Source organism: Euprymna scolopes, chromosome 20 (assembly GCF_053919585.1).
Source record: "Euprymna scolopes isolate OS-2025 chromosome 20, ASM5391958v1, whole genome shotgun sequence".
Lineage (NCBI taxonomy): Eukaryota > Metazoa > Mollusca > Cephalopoda > Sepiida > Sepiolidae > Euprymna > Euprymna scolopes.
Genome location: NC_136501.1, coordinates 57,669,649 through 57,697,317, shown reverse-complemented (window position 1 = coordinate 57,697,317; position 27,669 = coordinate 57,669,649). Strand labels below are relative to the sequence as shown.

Sequence of the window (27,669 nt, the reverse complement as noted above, 5' to 3'; positions counted from 1 at the left end):
CTGAGCGGACGGAACTCCAAAGAGAAAACATTTTTTGGGTGTTATTTAGTTTTTTTTTTTGTTTTTGTTTTTTTTTTTGCCATCGAATTAATTTGGGTGATAGGATTTTGAAAGTTAAAGTAAATATTTAGCCATTTCATCATTGAATTAACAAAAGTTCTAGAATTATATTATTATTATTATGGTAATGTTAATCGTTATAAAATTATTGGCTGTAAACAGCTTGCCAAACGGTCAATCTTTTAAGACGTAAGGATTTGCTTACAATTTTTGGGTCTTAGAATTCAACCTAATTAAAAACATACAAAAAAAAAAAGAATCTTTGATGTACTTACCCGTCATGAAACGAATGTGTCATATTCCCCAAAAAATCACAAATTGATCAAGTAATTTTATTTTTAATTATTGAAATAAAATTTTATGTGTACGCAAAAAGGGACAGTCTCGCGTCGCCATTTTGAAAAAAAAATAATAAGTCAACAATAATTCAAACCTGCGAAATCAACCTTCTGATGTTAACTATTACGCATTAATGGCTTTAAATCTTTTTAAAAATGATTTTCTTTATAAAAATATAACAACTTTATCAATTTAAGTGATTTTTGGAATATGACACATTTCCGTTCCGTGACGAGTGCGTACATCAACTTTTCCTGTAGTTTTTTTTTTTGTGTGTGTGTGTGGGGGGGACTGGGGGGGGGTTACAACTCTAAATAAAAACTGCGTTTTAGAGGTCTTTCTATTCGACGGATTCCAAATTTCGAAGGATTACAATTTTTAACTATTACAAAAAGATATAAAAACAAAATACTGGTTTACAAAGAAACAAAAATGCGTTCTGGTGTATTTAATTTTGTAAATTATTTTTTTAATTCTATTTTTTAATCGTTCATGTACGTAATTTTAGGTTTATTGCAATTTTGATAAACAAGTCAACACAAAAATATACATAAAACAATGTAAGAAATAATCGTTTTATTATAAGTGATAAATAAAAATTTAAGAAAGAAAAAAGGTATTCCGTGACCCTTATTGACATGCAAATTATGAGAAATTGCATTAAGAGAAAAATGGCCGAGGATACTTTCGTATTTCGTCAGCTACGGCTTTTTTTCATTCCACCCGTCGACAGATGTTTTAAAGGAGATGGGTTGTTGTAAACTGAAGCCTGGATCGGACGAAACGAAGATCAGACGATACTTGGTGATGGCTTAGACGAGGGTGGTGGTATGAAGATGGTAGCGACGTGGAGTTTTAGATTAAGAAAAGAGAGCGGGAAGAAAGAAATGGAACGGAGAGACGAATTGGCAGCATAAGATTCGAGAAAGTAATTGTAAAATAGCAGCCGCCAGAGTGGATGTATTCCCCAGTTCCCAAATGGTATTAACTTCTTTTAATAGTGATTCAGTTGATGTCCGCAACCAAACCTACGTCACATTACTAAAAATATTACATCATATTAGTGAAAAGTATTTATATCTTCCATTCTATAATAAAGAATAATGTCTATCATGAGATATATATATATATATATATATATATATATATATATAATGCTCCTGGATTCATATGGTACTATACATATATACCTATATATGGTGTTTGGTACTGTAGGATTCCAGGAGCCTCATATATACTAGTGTCATTCACTTAACCTTGCCCTTGGAGATGTATTGCTTGTCAGATTTTTTTTTTTTTTTTTTTAAAGAAAATAAACATTCTCATTACATGGATAGAGATAACTTGTCATATTATAGTTCCCAAAAATTGGAGTGAGATTTGTAATGGTTCGGAACACGGAAGACGAAGGATTACCAGTTGTTAAGGCTTTATTCATATAGAATGATAGGTATGCATGCCGAAATAGAAGAATGAAAAATTGCTAAGATTCTACACAAAGTAACAATGCTAATATGACTTTCATCCCGAGTGGAAAGAAGGGTTCTGAAATGATATACAAAGGTTCAAGTTCAAGCATCTTTGTTTCTTAGATGATAGGAACGGACATGTTGTCTAAGGATGAGTTCGGATAATTTGTTATTGAATCATTTATAAGCCTGTAAGGTTTCATAAAGTTTTTTGGATACACCCGCTTCAAATGAGGCATTTGGCTGTAGAGATAGAATCTCCGATGAGATAACAGTCATAGGTGCTACATTTTGTGATTTGGGGGAAAGTTGACACAGGAACACTGTTTCTTCCCTTCCAGTTGGAAATCTAATATGGGCGTATTGAGGCTTGTATTGTAGCAATTCAACTTCGTCAATAAAGGGTTCATACTTCGATGACCATACGTTACGTTTCATCAGGACCGGACCTGAATTCAAAAGTCAACTGGGAAGAGAGGTACTAGTTGTTGATTTCTGATTATACTGAAATATTCGCTCGTGAGGTGCAGCATTAGCAGCAGTACACAATAACGAATGAATGGAATGCAAGGAGTCGCGCAAAACTGATTCCCAATGAGAAATTAAAAACCTTCACAACTTCAATGCCAGCGATATTGTTTTCCATCACATGGCATTTAGTCATTCTACCTGGCCATTTCCCTGCGGGTTGTATGCAGTTGTGCGGCTTGTTACTATTCCCATTCTATGCAAAAAATCTGCTAGTTCTGTTGCAAGGAATGATGAAACTGTCAGAGTGAATAAAGGAAGGCATGCCAAACAGTGAAAATAGTTGACAGAAACAATTTATGACTGTTTGTAAGGGCATGTCTTGACAAGGAAAGGCAAGCGTGAATATTCGTCAATAATTATCAATAGATATTTGTTTTGACGATTAGATGGCAGGGCACCTTTAAAGTCAACACTTAAGCGTTTAAATGGTTCTGTTGCTTTGAGAAACTTCAAATTAGTGGGATGAAAAAAAAAATGTGGTTTTAATTCTGCACAGACGGAATAGTTTGGAGTAAGGGAGATTATGGAGACATACAAAATGAGACATTCATGTGATGCCTGGATGACACAATAAGATCTGTTGAATAAATCAAGAAGCAAACTGCTTGAGAAAGTGTGTCTGCGGTTGCATTATCTTTCCCTGGACGATATGTAACATCAAATGTAAGGACTGATAGTTCAATTCTCCAGTGTTCTACCTTCTAATTCTTGATTTTGATTGAATGTTTCAGATCATACACGAAAGCTGCGGAGTATTGGTCTGTAATGAGTTTAAAGGTGGAAGCGGTACGCACTGCTTCGATGATGAAATGTGCTTCTTTTTCGACCGAACAGTAATGTTTATTGCCGACTGAAAGAAATTGGGAAATCAAAGCAACTGGGCGGCCATTCTGATTGAAAGCGGCAGCTAGAGCAACATCCAAAGCATCGGTTTCTACGGTAAGTGGTATGTTGGGATCAATTGTCATAACTGAAGCATGCTCAAGTTCTTCTTTGAGGTTGGTGAAATCCGCTAAGCAGGATTCAGGTAAAGAGAAGATTTGATTCTGTGGAAGTGTTCAGGATCTGGTTTTACAACTCCAAATGACACTTCGTACCCTAAGAGAGTGACTCACTTCGCATAATACTCTTGTTCTCATTGAAAATAATGCCGTATTTCCTGGCAACATCTAAGAAACAATTTTCATCATGTTCCATCATATTACGGCCGTATATACTGATGTCATCAACATGCATGAAAGTATCGGCAACCTTCTCGCGTTTTATTAGATTGTCTATCGATTGTTGGAAACATGATACACAGTTCGTTACACCAAATGGAATATGGCAGAATTGATATAGATTTCCACTGGCTTCAAAAGCTGTGAATTTCTTCTCTTTCTTGTATTGGTATTTAATGATACTCATTCTGCAAGTCCAGTGTAGTAATGGAATAGCGATTGATTTTTTTTGGAATAGTCCACCAATTCTTGATAAAGGATAAGCATCAAGGTATGTGAACCAGTTGATGGTCTGACTATAGTCAATGACATGACATTTCTTGTGTCAATCGTTAGTGATTACTAGAACCTGTGCTCTCCAGGGAGAGCGAGAGCGTTCGATAAAACTGTCTTTCAGAAGGTCTTGAATTTCGGATTGTATAACCTGCTGATGGATTGGTGAGTGTCTTCTGGATCTTGTAGCAATAGGATTGCAACCAGGCGATAGATGTTTGAATAGTGATGGAGAAACAAGACAGGACACCATTACGATATACAGAGAAGGGATCTTTGTGACCCTCAAAGGGTATTTCTACTTTTGAGTGTAGTTTGAGAAAGTCGTGGCCAAGTAAGGCCAAATGAACAAAGAGAAGAAAGAATCAAAAGTTTAAAACGCAGGTAGGTAAACCCTTTATATGCTAATGTCGCATAGCAGAGACCTAATGTACTGCTTCATAAAGTTGTGGACGGCATTGATATCTTCCTGCGAGAAGATGGTGTTGGCCAGTTCTACTTATGGACGATGTTCGATGATATATAGCTTTCTGAGCTACCAATACCCACCAGAGCATCCAGGAATATTCCATTCACTGAAAGCTTAATTATGGCTTTCGACAGACAATCGATGGATGCTGTGGTTACAATGGATACGATTGATGATTCACAAGCAGAAGTCACCTTCTTATATAGAAGCAATTTGATCAGCAGACTGGTCGAAAATGTCTCCTCTTGCTACAGTTTTTACAGACCCCATCATGGGTAGGGCATTTAATTTGTGAATGTCATCAATTACCACAGAAGAAACATTTTTTCCCCAGCGACAGCCGAGACATTTTCGGAAGTATGAGAAACCTCACAAGTTGCTGATGGTTTGGCAGTGGCACCATATGGTGTGAGCTTGACATAAAATTTGGCTTGTTTCTGGGTTGTTTCTAAAGAACGAGCTAGGTCTTTCAAATTGAGTGTCCTTTCTAAGAGTTGTCTCACGATGTTGTTCGGTCGTTACTGCCTTAAAGTGACAATCCACAGTATAAGAATCTAGCTTCCGCAAAAAATCATCAATCGTTTCACCAGGTTCCGGCTTAGAGGTTGCCAATTGATGTCTAGAATGAACAATATTAGAGGGCTTTACGAAAAGAGACTGGAGTTTAGTGATGGCTGATTCATACGAGTCACAATTTGCTCTTAATTTGTGCACTGGATGGGAGATGTAATTGGTAAGAAAGTCTCGTTCGCTAATTGGTGGGCAGTTGATTGACTTTTTTTTTCTTTTTTTTTTTACATGGATATCACCACTTATCAAGGTCTGGAAGCCACTCGGGGATAAGGGTTATTGCGTGTATAGTAATCAATGAGATAGTATCGCAGTAATCGTTAGTATTAGAGATTTGATAAAGTGTCTTTCTTAAAGGGGCGATTCATCAGGAATTTGTTTATGTTGGACTTGAAGAAATCCAAGTTGTAGTCAGGTGGGAAACAGGCAAACGGAAGAGAATTCCACAGGTGTGCACTTCTAAGAAAGAAGCATTGTTCATGGAATCTACGTTTTGATTTAGGCACAGATAAAGAGTGAGGAAAATTACTGACAGTGGTTTCAGCTAGACGGGTGTTTATCGTGAAAGATTGGTGAGGGGGGACCAGAGATTGGAGCTCTGGCGAGCACTTGCCATGGAAATAACGATAAAACAAAGACAAGCTCGCAACGTCTCTTCTGTGGGGGAGAGATTGCAGGGAAGAGAAAAGGGCATCCCCCACCAAGCCACAGAGTCCATTTTGTACTCTGTCAAGGCAGGATAGGCTGTTTTTAGGAGCTCCAGCCCGAATGTGGCATCAGTAGTCCATCTTTGGACGTACTTGGCTTTTATACAGATAGAGAATTGCATCTAAGGAAGTTGTTGAATGTACACAGCAAATGTGCCCAATGGTGTGCGGACAGGCGATGAAGGGTTATCATCAAAACATGGCTTCAGAAATTGATCCATTTTGGATTAGATTCTAGATGAAGAAATTTTAATGATTCGGACAACAGAAGATGAATGAAAACCACTTAATAAGGCTTCATTCATTTAGAATAACATGTTGAAATGGAAGAATGAAAAATTGCTACGATTTTACACAGTAAGTAACAATGCTAATATGACAAGATAATATACATTTCCAAATCCAATGGGCGCATATTTCGCCGTCTATATGGTTCCTCAGGGTGGCTCAATTTTTCAAGAATCGAAACAGCAACTAACGTTACTGTAGTTCAGCACCCTTACTGTCAGGCTGTGGAACCTAGCCAGAATTACTGGGACATTTTTTTTGGTTATAAATATACAGTTTTTGTTTGTTATTGTTTTTAGTGATAAAAGTAAGTGAACAACTACATCTATGGTGAGTCACCTCCTTTCCAATGTCTTCTACTTTACGTGGGGGCATTCAATAAGTAATGTCAATGACCTACTTGTCATAGCAGTAGAGCAACGAAGCTTGTCAAAGTTATCAGACTTTCGCTACATATAACATCTGTATTTATTTATAAACTAATTGAATCCATTCCCTGCCAAAACATTAATTTGTATGCATTTATAAACAAACAAAATACCCCAATAATCAATTATATTTTAAAACTCGTTTACACGCTAGTTTTTTTTGTTTTTTTTTTAATTCATGGGTCGTATTTTCCAGAATAGCTAACGAAGCAAACAATAAATAAATAAATAAAATAAAAGGGAGGGATGGGGGGTGAAAAAATAAATACACAACAAATAAATGTTACGAAAGACAAGATAAGTTACTTTTCTACCAATTTGGACAATTTTATTTTTTTTTTTTGTATTTTAACTTATTTTAAAGTGTTTTTTTTTAAAGTTTAAAATAAAGTTAGTGTAAAAGTTGTAGAGTTAGAATGAAAAATTAAAATAGTTGTTTCATTGGAGCCATAGTCAAGCCTTGATGATTGCTAAAATATAGAAGATTCAAGAAACACTGGTAGGACATTACATCTTTGCACGAGTGGCAACATTCATTGGATATGTTTTTATGAGTATTTTGTTTAATTTTCGATTTTTGAGTGACTATCGAGGCTCAAATTAGACTGCCATTTTGTTTTTCGTTCTAACTTGGACAGGTTTTACATACACAATTTTTAAGAAGGAAAAAAAAAAAAAAAAAATTAAGATAAGTTAAAACACAAAAAACTTATCCAGGTGGGTAGAAGAGTAACTTAGCGTTCCTTTGGTAACATTTGTTGCGTATTTACTTTTTCACCCTTTTTTTGCTTTGTTAGCCATTCTGAAGATTCATTGACTGTCGCCCATATTTGATCAGACTGTGCAAGAAGATAACTAAAGTTAGTCGAAAGCTTGAGAAATTAAACCTCTGACCCAAATAGACAATCAGCAATAATTATAAGTATCAAGCATTCTCCCTAGTACAGGTAGTTGTAGTACTTACAATATTATAAATAATGGAATGCGTGCACAAACGCATAGCAGTAGTAACCGGCTGTTTTTTTTGTTTTTTTATTGTAAGCCTAAAAGTAAGGTGGACACGGAGGAGGCTTGTTCCACTTGTATCTACACATCTATTAGTAGAAATGTAATTACTACATACACAAAAAAAAAAAAAAAAAAAAAAAAAGAAATGGGCGTGGGGAGTAAAAAATAGATTTGTGATTTCTATTTCCTTATGATCAATACGAAAAACCAATCATATTATAGGTGAGTTATAAAAGTGAATGAACAGGACTAGAAACAGCAAAGTCGATGATGGTCAGAGGGAAAGAGGGAAGCAGATGCATGTAGTGTGGAGATATGCAACAGCAGCAGCAGCAGCAAGCAACTGGGTAAGGTGGTGGTGGTGGTGGTAGTGGTGATGAGAGGTAAATATAATAGTAGGAAACTGTATCCTTTCGGAGGTGCCACCTCCCATCCATGTTGAATAGAAGGGTGATCAGCTTTCATGTATCAAGTTTATTTTTAAAATAGAAATAATGACAGAATTTTTTTGTGATGTGAGCGAACCTATGTGCAAAAACGTGCAAGGTCGTGTATGCGCGAGGGCATATGTGATAGTGTGCCAGAGAGTGTACATGCGAGTGGTTGCGTGTGGGAGCATGTAGTTATTTATTTACTTCCTTCCCACCACGGGAAAATGTGAAGGTGTCGGAAGGCAGAGGAAAATCAACACAGCGGCCCCTAAATGAGGAACGCTCTGGCCTAGGAAATATTTCCAGGACAACCCAGTGGGCAATTTCCAGCGTGGGCAATTCAAGCAGTAAGCAATAAAACATACCGTTCCTGAAAGCCAGGAGGAAAGGTCTGAGTGGTTGGACCTGCTAGATACTACCCGGGACAAATACTTCAGTCCGAAACGTGAAAATGCGCGTAAATATCCTAGAACCTGTTGTGCTGATTGTGGACAACAAATCCTTGACTGTTATTTCTACCCAAGCCTTCTTACAACCAAGGCAGCAAGGAGACACCCCTCTTATCTCTGGTGTGTGAGCCCCTGCATATAAGAGTGATTGTGCGTGAGAGCGTGTATGTGGTCACATACGAGAGCATGTATGGGATTGTGTGAGAGCGTGTATGTGCGAATGAAAATATGTATATGCTAATGATTGTGTGCAAGAATATGTACACCTGCATGCAATCATGTGAAGAGTATCAGGGAGATTGTAAGAGATCATGTATGTGTAAGTGGGCATGTGCGATAGCTGTACATGCAAGAAATTGTTTGCAAGCGAACATGTGCGAGTTCAAAACAGTATGCTTGTACCAGTGTAAGTTACGGTATATTTAAAGACGCGTATCTTCGTATCAATTATTTAAATTTATCTTAATATTCTATGCCAACACATCTGCAGTCACTTTTAGTTTAGTGTTACTAAACTCGGTTTGCTGTTTAGGAAAAGTGTTCTAGAAAGCTTGGAAAATCTGTAAATAGGAAAGTGATTTCATAAATAAATAGCTGCAGATATAGGTTTTAAAAAAATTATATATATATATATATATATATATATATATGTATATATCATAGAAATTTCCAGGTTGGTGTCTGCAGGCACGTTTAATTAACTGGAGAAGATGCACCCGAAATAAACTCGCCTGATGGGTAGGCAACAAGGCGGTACTCCACATAATGGTGTACCGGCAACCTGTTGCAAGATGTCTCTCTGAACCTGCATGTCCAGCAAATGTTTGCCGCTTCGTAGATCAACTAAAACACTTCTTAGCTGGGGCTGGCTCAATCTTAATGAGAGAAAAAATGCGTACTCATATCAGAGTTCTACAACGACATATATATATATATTTATATTTTGTGTACAGAAAGTTGTTAGTTCAGACAGATCATTGGTACCGCCGGTTTCAAGCCCGATAATAAGGCCCGTTTAAGGTATCCTTATAAAGCTCTCTTCAGCCAATATGCTTGTTTGTTTTTGTGATACATTTTGAATGAATTCAATTATTTACGAAAGTGGCTTTTTACCTAAATGCGAGTTGGGAATAATTTTGCCTTTAACCAATTTGTTACCCTCATATTCAAAATTCAAAACATATTGCACAAACAAAAAACAAATAGCATCTACATAAATCGCGATATATCCAAACAGTCTAACGAGATTCAGCCACTCTGATGAGTCATAGCCGACAAAACACATGTCAGTGGATAATTATATTTTAAAAACAATTATATATAAACTGGCTACAGAATGCTCAGTTTTCACTGGAGCCTGACTTTAAGACCATTTAATGATTATCTTCAACATTGCTAATAACCCAAATGTAAATGATGTCACAGCAATGATTAATGCTGCATCCTTGTACCATTTTTACAATTACTTAATAGAATGTGCTATGATGAACTCATTCCACTTGCACCTCCCCAATGTTCATACTCCTGACTAACACAAGCAGCAAAATCCCACCCTTCACTTTCAAGGTTCCTAGATGCAAGAACGGCTTCTACTTTAATAATTGCTTCCATTCAACAAATGGACTATGGAATTCCCTCCCTGTTTCCGTACTAACCTGCAGAAGCTCAAATGTAGTCTGAATAGACATCCTGTACTATATTCCACACAGTCCCTAATTAGAAAATCTCAAATAGTAGGTCATTACCTCCAAGTGTGTTTGGTTAAATGAGGGATTCTGTACAGAATTTTGCACGGAATATTTTATTTAATCTATGAGGGTATCTTGCTCCTGTTCTATCCCCGGGTAGAAGTAATTGTTAATTCTAGTTTTAGTATAAGCAACACTGAAAATATAAATCAACTAGCAGGGAGATCCGACGTTGACAGGGATTAAAAATGATCAACAAATGTTTTACCCTCTAATATTTTTAATGTTATAGAAATTTTCTGCAAATCTTATGTGGTGGTGATAGTGGGGGTGAGCTTAGCTTTTTATTTTAGCTTTACTTGTAGTTTAAAAGCGACAAATATTTAGAATTATTAGGACAATCTAAGTTTGAAACAAACAAAGAAAAAAAAAATTTAAATAATCGTTTCAGACATTGGAAAATAGACAGGAATTTTTCCGATTCCAAAACTTTCTGATTTTTTTTTCGATTATTCATGCCAAATGGTAGTATTAATTTATTAATTTTTAATTCTTAACAGCTGAAATGGGATTATTGCTTTAAAATAAGAGATGAACAAAATGGTATGAATAAATTATGCCCATCTATTGACAAACACCGTTTATTCTGTACCTTATAGGAATTAGTCATCTTTATTTCAATGAGTCATTTGTTTGAACTGGTTTATTCATGTTATTTTTCTGATCGCTTGACTGGTTAGTACAGTTTATTCAAGTGACCCATTCGGATATTTTCTTTTTTTTTAGATCATTTCAATAAGAAATTCTAAATTAAACATTTTTTTTTTTTAATACTTGGTCAGCCATTTTTTTTTTTTTTTTTTTTTGCTCATAATAGCTTTGTCATTATTACACATGTGTAGAGAGAAGTTGAAATATAATTAAAAAATTAATAATAAAGAAAGAAATAAACTGCTTTCTTCCTAATTTCAAATTAGAAATATTCAATCTTGGAGGGGGAGCCCCCCACCAACACCAACACCTTTTATCACCCTTCCTTCTCTGCCTAACTCTCCATGCATGAAATTTAAATTAAAATTGACCCCCCCATTCCCTACTTCGCCCTTAACACACACAGTTGTTCTTTATCACCAGGCACAAATTCATTTTTTTTTTATCAATTTCCCCTCCAATTTTTTTTATTTTAATTTTTTTTTTTTCGTTTTCAATTTTCCAAAGTAATGCAAACAATTAAAAATGCTGGAAGACAGCTTAAAAAAAAAAAGTAATTTTTTTTAAATACAATACATGCATGAGCAGAAAGATAAATTAAAAAAAAAAAGTATAAGATCATTAAAAATATTTAAATTAAAAGAATGAAAAGTTAATTGAAAATATTTTCTTTTAAGAATAAAAATAAAAGGTCAGAATTTGCAATCAAAAAAAAAAACAAAACTAAAGCTAAATGGTCATACAGAAAAAAAGGAAATACTCAAGAACTACCTACTGCAGATTCATCTTTCACAACCAAATATTAGGACTACAAAAAATTGTATTTTGTTTTTGGAAGAACTACATTCCTGAGAAAGCAATTAATTTATTTTCCCCCCTTTATTAAGCTATGGTCATAAAACCATTAGCAATAGACAGAGGCTACTAAGCTAATTAAGGAATGCATAAAACCTAGGAACATCACAATAGCTAGCCAATACGGAACTCCGTGATACATGTTCATTCACACAATTCTGAGGCAGTACGTTCAGGACTACAGAACACAATGTGAAAGATCACCCGTACATCTCTGAGCAAACACTAGTATACAGAGGGTCTAATGTAAATGTATATCGTGGCAGGTTTGGTCTGTTCAGTCACAGCACAGGGCAGTATTTAAGCATTGCGGTAGGACAAAAACCATGAAATAACCTGTTGGCAGCAGAACCAATTGTTACATTTTGACGAGTAGACAGCAGATCTAATCCAAGCAGATCATATACTCCAGAGGGAACAGGGTCGTGGCAAGGAATATGTAGTAAATATTTGATGATATGACATTGTAAATGCTTAAGAGAATCCGAGAATACCTTGCCAACTCCGGCAAACTCTAGGGACCCGTATTCCAGTTGGGGGGGGGGGGGTATCAGTGCTTTGTAAAGCCTAAACAACTGCCATTCATGAGGAATTTGGTAACTTAGGATATGCAACATGTTAAGTTCCTTATTAACGTATTGGATATATAAGACAAGCAATCATCAAACCTGAGATTGGTAGATATCATTATTTCCAGATAGTTATGACATTTCAAGAATGGCACAAATGTTTCTTGAAAACAAATTCCATGGATAGAAAGTCCTGTTAAAAAAATAAAAACTAAAATGTAGTTCTGAATTTTCCCCAAATATTGTGCCTGTATGAATCCATCAAGTTTCTTTTAAAATTGGTTTAAATTTGTAGAGCAATTAGGTTTCAATTAATAATTTTATAAAGTTAACATCCTCTTCTACCCCCACTTCAAAAAAAAAAAACAAAAGAAAAAAAAAATTATTTAAGCAATTACACCTCGAAATCAAAAATTGAAAAGGGAGGACAAAAATATATCTTTTAGAATTCAGAGTGAAGAATAATCAATTGCATAAATAAATTAAAGATAAAATGATCTCCCATTATCTATTTTTCTATGTCAAAGTGACCAGGTCAGAAAACCATATGTAATCGCCTAAAAAATTAAAAAAAAAAAAAAAAAAGCAGACCCCCCCCCTTCTCTCATGTTAACTAATTGAACTGTTTATTCTAATCGTTTCCAATTTTGTGACTTCTTAATATAAAAAAAGTCATTATAGTCAGCTAATGTACTTCCTAACTTCCAGTGTAGCGGAAGCAGTGACAAGGCAAAATAGTTCCTTTGCTTTTTTTTTTCTATCACACCTATATATCCCTTGTGCATGTACTATGTTTTAATGTTTTTCTAATTGTTCTTTATTTAATAATCATTGAAAAGTTTTTGCGGTCTTAAGAATTATTGAACTTGTTTATTTTTAAGAATTATTAAAAACACTTTTTAAAATCTTTTTTAACTATATTTGTGTATTAAACATTTTTTTATGCTGTTTGAAATTTCATTTGTCATTTTGATTTCAATAATTTCACTTGTTATTTTGATTTCAATAATTTCACTTGTTATTTTGATTTCAATAATTTCACTTGTTATTTTGATTTCAATAATTTCACTTTAATTTCACTTTATTTTGATTGCAATAATTTCATTTGTTATTTTGATTTCAATAATTTCACTTGTTATTTTGATTTCAATAATTTCACTTGTTATTTTGATTTCAATAATTTCACTTTAATTTCACTTTATTTTGATTGCAATAATTTCATTTTTTATTTTGATTTCAATAATTTCATTTGTTATTTTGATTTCAATAGTTTCATTTTTTATTTTGATTGCAATAATTTCATTTTTTATTTTGATTTCAATAGTTTCATTTGTTATTTTGATTGCAATAATTTCACTTGTTATTTTGATTGCAATAATTTCACTTGTTATTTTGATTGCAATAATTTCACTTGTTATTTTGATTGCAATAATTTCACTTGTTATTTTGATTTCAATAATTTCACTTGTTATTTTGATTGCAATAATTTCACTTGTTATTTTGATTTCAATAGTTTCATTTTTTATTCTGATTTCAATAATTTTATTTTCATACTTTTATAAAAATGTTTCTTATAAAATTTTACGTAAAATAAACACTTTTAAAATTTTGTTATTAAAGGTGCAAATAAAGACTAATTGTGTTATTTTTATCTGTATAATTTTGGAAATTTTTATCTGTATAATTTTGGAAATTTTTATCTGTATAATTTTGGAAATTTTTATCTGTATAATTTTGGAAATTTTTATCCGTATAATTTTGGAAATATTTATCCGTATAATTTTGGAAATATTTATCCGTATAATTTTGGAAATTTTTATCCGTATAATTGTGGAACTTTTTATCCGTATAATTTTGGAAATTTTTTCCGTATAATTTTGGAAATTTTTATTGTATATTTTTCTATAATGTCCTTTTATTATATTTTATTCTAATAAATTGTTTCACAATAGAAATACTGAAGAACTTTAACAGTGGATTAATTTGCAAGAAAGCTAAAAAATTAATAATGATAATATTGTTCATCAAATTGTGCTTGTGTTTTTTTACAATATCAGGCCAGCAAAAATTAAAATAAAATGGTGACCAGGCTTGAACAGAGGACCATTTGATCTGTAGTCAAATGAACTATATCTCCAGATACCAATAATTATTTTTTTTTAAGAAATGATTTGCTAAGATTTTATTATCGCTTGTTCTGGTTTTCCGGTGTAACGTAAAATATTCCCCTGTAAAAATTATTTTTTATCTATAAGAGAGACTATTTTTGGGATTGGATTTTTTCAATATTTATCGAATGAATTTCTGTAAAAAATACAGTTTAAGAACACTGCCAGACATAAATTAGCTTTGTGCAAAATTTGCAAAAGATACGCTCAGCCGTTTCAGAACCTACGAGGAAGGAACTCGCACACACAAAGTGACTTTTTTATAATAGTAGAGATAGATCATGCATCCATTTTATTAACAATTATCCTTGAATAACTTTTGTCATTGATTAGTGACGGCTCTCTAGTAAAGAAAATTAAACACATACAGAGAGAAAGTGTAGATATATGAAAACCAGGATTGCGGAAGCAAACATATTAGGATCAGACTATGAGTTAGAAAATATCAGACTGAATATTTGAAGACTTAAAAATAAGGAGTCGGACTGTCTGATAGTTGGAGGGGCATGAAAGTAACCAAAAAAGAAAAAAATATTTCAAAGTCAAAAAGTAGTCGATAATTACTATTAGATAGATTCCAACTCAGAAAACCGCAATTCTTTCCCCTTTGTCAGAAACACCATTTATGAAATGTGAAGATTAAAGGGGGAAATAAGGGATTCTACAAAAATTAACATATTTAACTCAGACTTTTAATATTTTTACAGGTCTGACTGACTATTACCAAAACTTCCAACTTAGCAACCCTTGTGAAAACATCTATAAATATAAAAGCGAAAATGTATGTATGTTTGTATGTGTGTTTGCTTTTTCTGTAGATCTACAAAAGGCTTTTTTCAGAGAAGCAGTCGGTCGTTTCACAACTTTTAAAAACTTTTTATATCACATACAAACCGTAATATCTCACAGTTAACAACGAAGCTCGCCTGTCTATTTAATTTGCTCGATTTCGGGAAGATAAATATTCAACATTTGTCGCTCGCCGCATGTGGGTTAGTCTTTTTCCTATAACATCTTGGGAAAATAAAAATCCCGCTGTCAAACTTGACTTCATGAACTCATTAAAACGGGCACCTGCCAAATCCAAGTAATTAAATAGATTCAAACGTGTTTCCGTTAGCATGTCGCGGAGGGGCAATCGTTAACGTCGCACGTTTTTTTTTTTTTTCACACTTTAATTTACAACTTTGCCTCAAAGGTTCGGGTTCGATCCTCATACTTATCTACCAAAACATTTTTTTTTAACCTCCCCACCCCCGGAGTTTCCACACACACCTCCAAACACCGGGCAACGCCGGGTACCCCTCGCTAGTCTATATATATATAAAAGGCAAATGCGGCGTGCACATTTTTGTATGTTTTGAAAAGGCTTTTTTCGCCGACAGTCCCGGGGTTGTTACTATCGATTAGAAGTGTTTATATACCCCCTAGATAATAATATCTACGATCTAGATTTATTTACATTGACCTTTATGAGATTCGTGCTATTTCGCTGTGTCACCTGTTTGTTCTGCATTTTAGTATAAATAACATGAAAGTAAATTTGATCGTTGCGTGTTCTCGGCATCGCACCGGAACGTCCAGAAAGGAATCAGCTTTTGATCAATGTGGAGTTCCTCCTTATATCAGACAATTGCTATTCGATTTGGACAATCCCCTTTAAATGAGGAGCTGCTCCCCCACCCCTCCATCATCTGGGGGAAGCGAAAACTAAAAATGCAGCCACATCATCATAACGATCCCGCGATGACCTCATTTAGTGTCTTCCTGTCAATCAAACCTCTTTCACTCGCTTTATAAGCCTTAACTTAACATGCTAATCAGTTACTCTCACTCGTGGTCAAGACGGTTACGTGGTTGGCTTTTGTTTCCACCTCTGCGTCACGGTTCAATCCTGCCTCCCAACCAAAACTAATTTTTTTTTTCTTTTACACCTTTAAACATCCAGACAACGTTTTTTTATTACTTTAGTTATTCTTTAGTTTCCCTCCCCCACCCCTATACACACAGCGTTGTTATCTTAAGGTTGCAGGTTCGATCCGACAGGTTTATTTATGCCATTTTTTTTCCGTTTTGGTTTTTCCAATTTTCTTAACATCGTCTTTTTTATAATATTTAAGCAGGGTTATTACTTAACCCCCACCCTCACCCCACCACATACACACACCTAGAAATACCCGGGCAACGCTGGGTACCCCCCATTAGTCTCTATTATATAAATCTCACTTGTCTGTTTAAATGTATGTTTGTATATCTGCCTAAAACTTTCGACAGAGGCGACAAACTTACACGAGATTAATATCATTTTGAAGCTTGGCCATTCAGACGACAAATATCGAAAAAAACATTAATTCGTTCACCCTTCGACGGGGCAGTTTTCTCCAAGGAGGGTCTTTTTTTTTGTCGCCATTTTCGCAAGTCATTGTATCGGTTTAAATGACTTTACTAATTTCAACATCCTGAACTTCCAGTCGGGTCATGGAATAGGGGTAAGTAAGACGTCAGGAGCCTGCCTGCCTATTACCACTTTTTTTTTTTTTTTTGCTCAACAGACACCTCCAAATACCAGGGCAATGCTGGGCACCCAGTCTAGTTGTATCTAAAAGTTTAATTATCAAAAGAGAATATATTTGTTTTCAGAGTATATTAATTTTTCATATCTTGATTTAAATTGTTGATTTTAATTCAGCTTTTAACAAGATTCATAAATATTTTATTTTCTCAACTTTCATATTGAAAAAGAGTCAATCTAAAAATTCAATTTAATCAAATTTTGGATAGCAGAATTCTGAACACGTTTCAAATCATTATCCTCATTGCATTATCTGCGATTTGGGATTTCTATTGGGTTTTATAGTTACTGAAGCCGATTCTTAGGACTGAACTTTCATCAATATGAATACTTTTTCCAAAAAATTCATTTTCACAATTTGAAAGACAAGAGAACAACAATAACAAAAAAATAAAAGAAAGTTATTTACTCTACAAAAAGAGTACAAATACCATTGAAAAAAAAATATCTAGATTGAACAATGATTTTATTCAATCGTCAAATTCTATATCTAAATATATATATAGCAATGGCTATGAGTGGCCAACGACATAAAAAAAAAAATCCAAAATAAAAAATTAATTTCACAATCTGGAGAGTCCATCATCATGAATTGTTTGAAGCATGACAAAATGAACATTTCAGAAGGAAGGGAGAGAGAGGAGGACAAAGAGGAAGAGAGGAGAAACAGATAAAGAGAAAGATAAAGCAAGAGACTAATAAGAAAGAAAATTTAGCTACGGCAGCAATATACGAAAGATTATGCAAAAAATCCCATTTTAAAGAGTAATCCTGCCTTTTCCGAATTAAAAAGAACTCCACTAAAATGCGGAAGATTTCAACTCTCAATATCTATAGATTATAAAATAAATAAATAAATAGCAAGGTGGACATTCATTTGTCTCGCCTCCACTTACCTGATATAGTCATCTTTACATAGAATCATTCCACCTTTTGTGAAGCAAGAAGATCCAAGTTCTCCGAGCGGCGCCTGGCAGCAGTTGCATTTTAGACAACTTGTGTGCCAATAATGGTCGACAGCGTGGAGCATAAACCGGTCGCAAATGCGCCCTCCACAACCAAAACACATTTTCAAACCATTCGATTTATTTGTAGGATCTCCTGGCGTCGTCATTGTCACTTTAATTTTTTTAAGTCAAGAAATGTTAGACCAAAAAGTTGGACTTGTATTTTTTTTTTTTTCTGCGTTTCAATGCCAGGAGATTAAAAAAAAAAAAAAAAAAAAAATTATATTATATGTAGCTGCGTTCCTCCAGAAATGGAGAAACGTGTAATTTCCTTTGGTTGCAAACTGGTTATTGGATTCTTTTGTGGCGCTTTTGAAAACTGAATGTTTGGCTGATGTCCTTTTGGAAATTAAAACCTGTTAAAAATAAAAGTAAAAATGTAAGAAAACACTTATTTAAAAATAGAATAAAATAAAATAAAATAAAAAGTATATCAATCTAGGTATGTTAATCCATCTCTATCTTTCCCCTTTTCCAGTTTTTCCACATTCCCCTCCTCTACCCCTGTCCACCCACTCATCTCGTTTTAAACCAAACCAAATAAAATATGGGATGCCTCCAGAGCACTCCTAAAATCACCGGGTCTGTGTTTCTTGCCACCCTCCCTATTCTGAAGCAAAGCTTAAGAAAAGTTATTTTTTTTTATTTGTACAAGGGAGTCGAAGGCCAATCGAGGATCTAAATATTAATTTGTATATTCAGTCATAAAAATAAAAACAAAAAAAACATCATCATTGCAAAAATTAATTAATGAGAAACGAATTACCTCCCTTTATAGTCTTTATTAGTTAAAATTCAGTAAAACCCTTTCCTCTCCAAAAATTTCAAAAAATCATGGCTCTGTTTACACTTTCAAATTGGCTATTTTATTTTATAACTAGTGGGGTGTGGGGGATGAGGGTGGGGGGTACCCGGAGTTGCCCGGGTGTTTGTAGGCGGGGGTGGGAGGTGTTAATCAAGACATAAGAATAAGTGAAGTACAAAAAACTAACGTAAGGCAAACGAACGATGTTAAATGTAAAAATGGGAAAAACAAAAAAAGAAAACGCGAAACAGAAAAGCGAACGTTAAAAAATCTGAAGAATATCTCCACCCAAAAAAAAAAAACACGTGAAAAATAGCTTAAATAACCCTGCTTCAATATTAAAATTTAAAAAATCGAAAAAAAAAAAAAAAAGAAAAAGACATCTCACACGATTTGAACCCAAAACCTTTAGATAATGAGGCCGCGCTCTAAGCAACTGAGCTAAGACGACGTCAACGAAATTGTGTCGCTTTTTAAAATCTTTAAACTAAATCAGGTTCCGACGTCATTTGTGCATGCGTAGAACCAAACTCATCATGAGGACGGTTTTTGCTGACCCCGCCCCCTGTAGAAAACTGCTGATTTTAGGGTGAAGGAATTAACGTTTTTGGCCAATTTTTCGATATTTGTCGGGCGAAGGTTGGAACTTTAAAATGATACCGATCTGGCAAAAATATGTGACCCGTGTCAAAAGTTTTTGCGAGACATACAAACACACATACATACGTACATTTTCGCTTTTGTAGATGTGTGTGGTTGTTAATGAAAACGTAAGAATAAGCGAAGTAAAAAAAGAAAACATAAAAACGAAGCGGGCGTATGCGGATGGGGGGGGGTAATCAAAACATAAAAAAAAACACAAAAAAAACCTAACGTAAGGCAAACGATTTTAAATGTAAAAATCGAAAAAACAAAAAAAACAAAAACGAACGTTAAAAGCCTGTTTCGATATTAAAATTTTAAAAAATCGGTGGGTACCCAGGTGTTTTGGGGTGTGTGTGGCCGGTCGGGGGGTGGTAATGAAAACCTAAGAATAAGTGAAGTTAAAAAAAAAAAAAAAAAAAAAAAGACAAAAAAGACATCTCACACCATGATTCGAACCCAAAACGTTTAGATAATGAACCAACGCGCTAATCAACTGAGCTAACATGACGTACATGAAATTTAGTCAGTTCTTCAACTATTCAAACTAAATCAGGTCATGACGTCATCTGACACATGCGTAGAACCCGTCGTCGTCATGAGAGGACGGTTTTTGTTGATCAACCCCCCCCCCCCCCCGTAGAAAATTGTCGATTTCGGGGTGAAAAAAAATTAACGTTTTTGGCCAATTTTTCGATATTTTTCGAGCGAAGGATGGAGCTTCAATATGATACCGAGTTTGTGAATTTTTGTTCTGTCTGTCGAAAGTTTTTAGCAGACACACAAACACACATACATACACACATTTTCGCTTTTATATATATATATAGATTAAAAAAAAAAAGTCATGTTGAGGATGAGACTTAGTTTTTTTTTATTAGAAAAAGTCTGCAAGTGAATGGACATCCGCTCCTTCATAATTTATAAAAAAAAATCATTCAGAAAAAGAACAAAACAATGTTGTGTGTTGAATCTTCATTGAAAAAAAAAAAAAAAGAAAATCTAATTTTTTTTTTTAAATTCAAATTCTTTTTAGCTTTAAAAGTTAAAAAAAGAATTTGCTAAAATTTAAATCCGTTATTTGCTTTATGTTTTATTCCAAAAAAAATTTTCAACTACCGTAGAATTTCCACGGCTAGTAAGGATTAATGAATGTAAGGTGGTAGTGTAGTAATCGTTAATGGTGGAAATTGGGTAGAATTTGATTAAGGGGACAGCTCAACAAGAACTTGTTTACATTTGACTTGAAAATGACCATATTGTAGTCAGCCAACAGAAGTGTCCCACAGGTAAGCAGTTCTAGGAAAGAGGCTTTGTTCATGGACTCTGCGTTAAATAATTTTCAAAGTAAAAGCTAAACAAACATGGAATACATTGATGTTTTATTATTGGAACTAGCGGGGGTACCCGGCGTTGCCCGAGTGTTTGTTTCCGGGACGGGGGGGGGGGAGAGTTTTAAAAAATGTTATGGTAGGTAAGTAGGAAGGATCAAACCCGGAGTCATGAGTAAAAGTAGGAAAATAAAGTGTGAAAAAAAAACAAAAAAAAAAACATCTGCAACGTTAACAGTTCGGCCACCAAGAAAGTCCATTCCAGTTGTTTAGGAAAAAAAAAAAAAAAAAAAAAAAACGACTACGGTAGGTCGGCGCGAACGTGAAAATATAATGTGAATTGTCCAGCACGCTAACCACTACGCCACAGAGCACTGTAGCTTAGTTTAGTGATTTTAAATAACTTCACATGAAAGAACTACGAAGCCAAACCGGTGTTCTCTTCTCAACTGTTCCTTGTGAACGATCCCCAAACGGTGTTAAGTGGTGGCAGGGGGAGGAGGAATTTATTAGAGAGAAAATATTTTACCACTTCCATTGATCTTAACTGATTTTGGCCGTGACTTCTCAGCAGAAAAAGTATAGAAATCTAAGATTATCGAGGAATTTGAGAAATAATAAGCCTATAACACACCTCAGATATTGTTCTGCCGTTTGTGCATATTATATTTGCATGAAATATCTTGATTTTTAATCCTATTAATGTCAAAATCAGACGGGAAAAAATGAGTTCATTTTATTTATATAGAGATGAAATGAGAAATTTGTATATTCATTTATTTATTTGCAGACTTATATTTATCTTCATAGTTGTTGTTTCACGACATTTTGACCAACTATTCCTCTGGCCTTCGTCAGGTGGTTAACAGCGACGGGATAGGAATGCTGAATTTCTTAACTATATCCTCAGTAATTACTGCCTTTCATAGTTGTTGTCTCACTACGTTTTGACCAACTAATCCTCTGGCCAGCTTTGGGTAGGATCGAAACTGCTATTTACAGACAATGCTCACCTAAAACTGTAGAGACTCAATGCCTCCATCCACTTCGGGGGCCTACCTGACAAAGGCCAGAGGAATAGTTGGCCAAAACGTTGTGAAGATGAGGATAACAGTCTGCAAATGAATGAATAAATAAATATTGATGTTTTCTTTCTAAATTACTAGCGAGGGGTACCCGGTGTTGTCCGGGTGTTTGGAGGTGTGTGTGTGGGGGGGGGGGTTAAAAAAAAAAAGTAAGTATGAGGATCGAACCCGAACCGCCGAGACAAAGTTGTAAATTAAAGTGTGAAAAATAACAAAAAAACGTGTGACGTTAATGATTGCCCCACCACGACATGCTAAAGGAAACACATTTGAATTTAGTTAATTACTTGGATTTGGCAGGTGCCCGTTTTAATGAGTTAATGAGGTCAAGTTTGACTGTGGGATAGTATTTACTGCTGAACGCTTTTTTTTTCCCCCCCAAGATGTTATAGGAAAAAGATTAACCCACATGCGGCGAGCGACAAATGTTGAATATTTATCTTCCCGAAATCAAGCAAATTAAATAGACAGGCAAGCTTCGTTGTTAACTCCGAGATATTACGATTTATATGTGATATAAAAAGTTTTAAAAAGTTGTGAAGCGACCGACCGCTTCTCTGAAAAAAGTCTTTTGTAGATATACAGAAAAAGCAAACACACATACAAACATACATACATTTTCGCTTTTATAGACTAGCGAGGGGTACCCGGTGTTGCCCGGGTGTTTTTCGGGGTATGTGAAAAAAACCCGAAGCGTTGACGACGCACAGTTGGAAAATAGTAAAGTGTTTTAAAAAAAACAGGTGCGCGTTTTTGATTGACGTGACGGCGATAGGTATTCAGCAGTTATTTTGTGCGGGACAGTTTTGAATAAATGGGTTTGTTTGTTTTTAAAAACCCGCTCCCTGTTTATTAGGAGGAGCGAAATGAAAGCTAGAGTATGATATGACGAAGTCGACATTGACCAAACTGGCTCTGGGCCTGTGATTAGAGTCGAGGTTTGCTTTTTTTATACCGAAAAGCGAATGTAACGCGTGCCGATGCGGGAAATGTGGAATAATTAACGTTTGAAAGTCAACAAAATTAAATAGATAGGCGAGCTCCGTGGATAATTCGTAGATATTACAATTTATAGATGATATAAAAAGTTTTAAAAAGTTGTGAAGCGAGCAAGAGCTTCTTTGGAAGAAGCCTTTCGTGGACATTGAGGAAAAGCGAACATACATACACACATACATTTTCGCTTTTATATATATAGATGGCTGAAAATCTCTCCAGCAGCATGAAGTCTACTCCAAAACCCCTGTAGGGGTACACTTAAAGATTCAGAAAATTTTACATTATCTTTCTAGGTTTATTTTACCTGATATGATATACTTTTAGGTTTTATGTACATTGTTGAACCTTTCTTTTATAGAACACATACACACATACAGATTACATGTACAGTGTATCACAAAAGTGAGTACACCCCTCACATGTCTTCTAATATTTACGTATATCTCTCTATGGGACAACACTGACAAAGTGATTTTTTGACACAATGAAAAGTAGTCTGTCTGCAGCATATATAACAAAGTTAATTTATTTTAAGGCAGTTTTGGATAATGGTTGGTGGCCACACAAAATATTGAGAGTTGAAATATTGTATGTTAATATTGACAACTTTTCGTAAGGGGTGTACTCACTTTTGTTGTCAGGGATTTAGCTTTTAATGGCTATATTTGGAGGATAAAATAAATTAACTATTATATATGCTGCAGACAGACTATTTTTCATTGTGTCAAAAAATCATTTTTTCAGTGTTGTCCCACGAAGAGATATACTTGAATATTTGGAGAAATGTGAAGAGTGTACTCACTTTTGTGATACACTGTATACTAGCATTGCCTGGTCACAAAATATACTTAAAAATTATATTTTAATTTACGCAAATTTCATATTTATAATTATAGAGCAAATTCTATATTGATCATTATATTATACGCAAAAAAGTTAAAAAATAATAATGACTACAGTGCCATCAATTGGAATTAATTGAAGTAACCTGAACTGATCTCTACCTCTGCCATTATATAAAAAGAACTTTATGTGTGTGTCTGTGTGAGTTCATTCCTTAATGGCTAAAAAATGGTTGGACTGAGTTTTATGAAAATTTCACAAGAAGGTATTTTATGTGCTTGGCAGTGTTCTTAAGTAGGTTTTGTACCGAAATGTCTTCAATAAGTATAATCGAAATAATCCGATGAAAGAAGGAACAGGTGATTTTGAGGAAAGTTAACACCTTACACAGCCTAACATCACAAGTGCATTAGAGAGGTTTTATTACCACACAAGCCGAAAGGCCCAACATAAGTTCAACAGTAGGTTCTTTGATATAACATGAGTGTGTTCAAAATGAATGTTCCTGTTTAGAGCACAACTGAGCATGATACTTGACTTTTGCATTTGAAACTTTAATGCAAGCCATTTTATATGAAAATAATTTTATATAATCAACAAGTTCTCTACAGTGCAATGTAGACTACCATGTATTGTGAACTTAGTCACTACAAGAGGTATGCAAATTTCTTCTTGGTGCACCGCGATGGGTCCCCAACTAGAGTAGGTAATCAACTGATTTGATTGAAAAATGGTCGATTTCATTGATTTCATCGATGATAATAAAAATATTGGAGTGCGAAACATTCATTGATCATCATTCAATCCCGGGCAATGTTGGGTTACCCTGCTAGTACGAAATAAAATGAATTCCTGCAATAAAACTTTAAATTACTTTGAATGCTCAACAGCTGTCTTAGCAAATAAGTGGCATGCTATTAAATATTGAAGGAGATTTATTGATTTTTTTTTTTTTTTTTTTTTTTTTTTTTTGTATGTGTCTGGTACTAATTTATTGAATTTGCAAATAAATTAGTGCTGAGAAACTGTTGTGGATTTATTTGTGTGTAGGTAGACCCAAATATTTGTCAAACTTACAAACAAGTTTGACAGAAATTGTTTTAAAGATTGTTGCTCCATTGAGAACCATGAAACCCGGTGTTCATTTCAGAATAGTGAAAGTCTATTGCTGGAAAACTAACCTCAACTAACATCAATTCCTACTTAAAGTAGAACCCCGGGATACAGTGACCCTAGGATACGTTTTTTTCAGGTTACAATATGGAGTATATTTTTCCGAGCCCCGGGTTACGGCATTTGTCTCACCTGACAGTGTAATTTATAATGTTATTTGATTATATATAATTGTGTATTATATACTGTACTGTATTTGTTTGTTAATTTTTAAAGCCGTATCCCGGGGTTCTACTGGACTTGCCTTACCCATTAGGACAGAGTCAGACACACAGCCGCTTTTGTTTTTATATTTGAGGGAATCCAGATCCTTCAAAAGAGTCACTCTGAATTGAAAGAAGAATAAAAACTGCCTCAGTCTAAAAGGATTTCTCCTTCATTGATTAAGGGCAGAAAAGATGGGTTAACGAGAAAAAGTCTGGCTTTCAGTTTAGAAATTGGAAATTGTCAAGCATTGTTTATCAATTTGTATCATTTGGATCATTCGGACAATCGAGTGCTATTCTGCCAATGTTTTGGGAGCAAGAACCAGTGATGTAACGGATAGAGTACAAAGTAAAATTCACTTTCAAAGCAACACTCTTCTAGAGGTTGAAGGTTCAATCCTTAGTGTGGGGTAATAATAATAATACAATAGTGAATTACTTAAGAGTTCTACCTGGTCGTAGCTGACACAATGACAGCATATCATCTCCGTGGATGAAATAAAGGGTTCCGTTTGTAATTTTGTATAGATTCAGGAGTTCAGAAAGATTCCGAGTTTGACAAGATAGACCTGAAGATGATCAGCGGTTGCATCCGCTGAATGACACTAAAGTCTGAATAATCCAAAGAATCAAGAGTCAATTTCTTTGAATGCCTAATTTATCACCATGACCAGACATGAGTCTGTTGCAGAGTATAATCCCAGCAATTGATTTATACACTTAGATGATGTGTTCGATTCTCGCACCCGGTATTTCCACATGAACACGATTATTGACTGGAGTTAATGTTCCTTAATTTTTGTGATCTGATGAGAAATAGTTTGCCTATTGTATTGTCTTTGCCTAAAACCTACACATTTCATTTAAATACTGTTTAATATTGAAATAGAGATCATTCCGTAGAATAAATATATATATATATATATATATATATATATATATATAAACACACACAACTGCTATCAAACCTGACAGAAATTATCGCACAGTAAAAATAATTAAATTAAAACGTTTTTTCTTAATTTGAATGATTTAATTAAATAAAGATAGCATTTTTTTTTTACTTGATTACTAAATTAAAAAAGATATTTTTTTCATAGTATTTTAGTTAAATTCAACTTTTACAATATTTTTGTAAATTAAATTAAGAAATTCTCTAGAATGATTTTTTAAAATTTAGTAATCAAGTAAAAAAAAAAAAAAATGGAATTTTTATTTGATTGAAAAATTCGAATTAAGAAAAATGATTTTCGTTTTAATTTAATTACTTTTACTGCGTAATAATTTATATCAGTTTAATAGGTTAAACATTTAAAAAATTTGTTAATGACCGTTTTTGTCAAAAAAAAAAAAAAGAAAGTCTATTGATGTCGGCCCACTGCTACGAATTCAGAATAGGGGCATGTGAACGAGAAAAAAAAAAAAAAAAAAAAAAAAAAACGGAAGTAGAAACAAGGAGAAAACAAGTACATGAGAACCCACCATTCTTCAGTTAAATAGCTGATTTACAAGTGTAGATTTTCCAATAACGTTGACAAAACTAATAAACATGAGCAGTATCATTAGATTTGCATAAGGACAGATTTCATGCTCCTGTGATCAGAACGAGTGCATATTAGATATATTAAAAGAACTGTCATTTGTAGTTTTATTAAAACATGAATGACAAATGTTTCCTTTTGGAGGGGGAGGAATTAATATAAAATAAAAATTAGTTCTTCACATGAAAGGGAAGCCATTTTTATTTAAGTATTTTTTATTAAAAAAAAAATAAAAAATAGAAACAAAATTTGTTTATTATTACGAGGAAGAGACTAAAAACTAATAAAAAAAAAGGAGAGTTTATAAATAACAGTCAAGAGTGTCAATATAAATAAATTAGAAAGTAGAAATATGTTGAGTTGCGTTTCATTGCTATCAAATATTAGATTCTTGCTGAGACATTATCAAGGCAAAGTGAACACCGCCATCAACATGAGAGAGAGAAAGAGAGAGATTAAAAAGGAACAAACCAAGTTATATGTCCATCAACGTTTCGTCTTTATTGTAAGACTTCATCTGGATGAATAAATTGAAGATATAAAATATGCAAATTCAAAACACAATTAAACAATTTACCGCCATTAATAAGTAAACTCCTACTAAAATAACATAATTTAATTTTAGACACCGGTTAACTCTCACCCCATAGAAAACACCACCTATAACAATGTCTCCTATGCAACATTAATACATATAATCAGTCAATAAATTACATAACAAAAATACTCCATTTCAGTTACACATCAAGATCTAAATCATAACGGCCATATTTATTCCAAATGAATATAAACTACATATCTTTTTTAAACATATTAACGCCTATATGATGTTAAAAAATATATATATATATGATATATATATATTTTCTTCACAACACTAACTTTTTTTTTAAATTTCCAGCGACTTTTTTCATTCTGAAACAGGACAAAATCATATACTTTTCACAATAAATATATTTTCAAATATTGAACTGGTATTTTATTTTCAATTTATTCATCCAGGAGAAGTCTTACAATAAAGACGAAACGTTGGTGGACATATAACTTGGTTTGTTCGTTTTTCATCTATCTTGTTGGAATACTATTTTTATTATTCTCATCATTAATATATATATGTGTGTGTGTGTGTGTGTGTGTGTGTGTGTTCGTCGCCAGTGCTTGCACTAGTATCCATACAAAATATCTTTGAAGTTGAAGCGAAAGGTAACTAAAAAAGTTTAAAGAAATAAGAA

At 33.9% G+C, this 27,669-nt stretch overlaps 1 protein-coding gene and 1 long non-coding RNA gene across 7 annotated transcripts in view; both read right to left on the bottom strand.

The window, feature by feature from the left end:
- LOC145241442 (uncharacterized) overlaps window positions 1–13,066 on the bottom strand; it is a 102,942-nt gene extending 89,876 nt beyond the window's left edge. Inside the window, exon 1 of the long non-coding RNA XR_013862558.1 lies at window positions 1–13,066. This exon is cut by the window's left edge and continues 116 nt beyond it. This is a non-coding gene — a long non-coding RNA (uncharacterized LOC145241442).
- The window catches only part of LOC145241440 (LIM domain transcription factor LMO4.2-like), a 473,578-nt gene that overhangs the window by 407,919 nt on the left and 37,990 nt on the right, over window positions 1–27,669 (bottom strand). For all 6 annotated transcript variants that reach the window (XM_080104394.1, XM_080104398.1, XM_080104399.1 and 3 more), the window contains exon 2: window positions 17,702–18,168. In XM_080104394.1, the coding sequence (XP_079960520.1) occupies window positions 17,702–17,919 (218 nt within the window). In that variant the 5' untranslated portion in view covers window positions 17,920–18,168. The remainder of the gene's footprint in view (window positions 1–17,701; window positions 18,169–27,669) is intronic.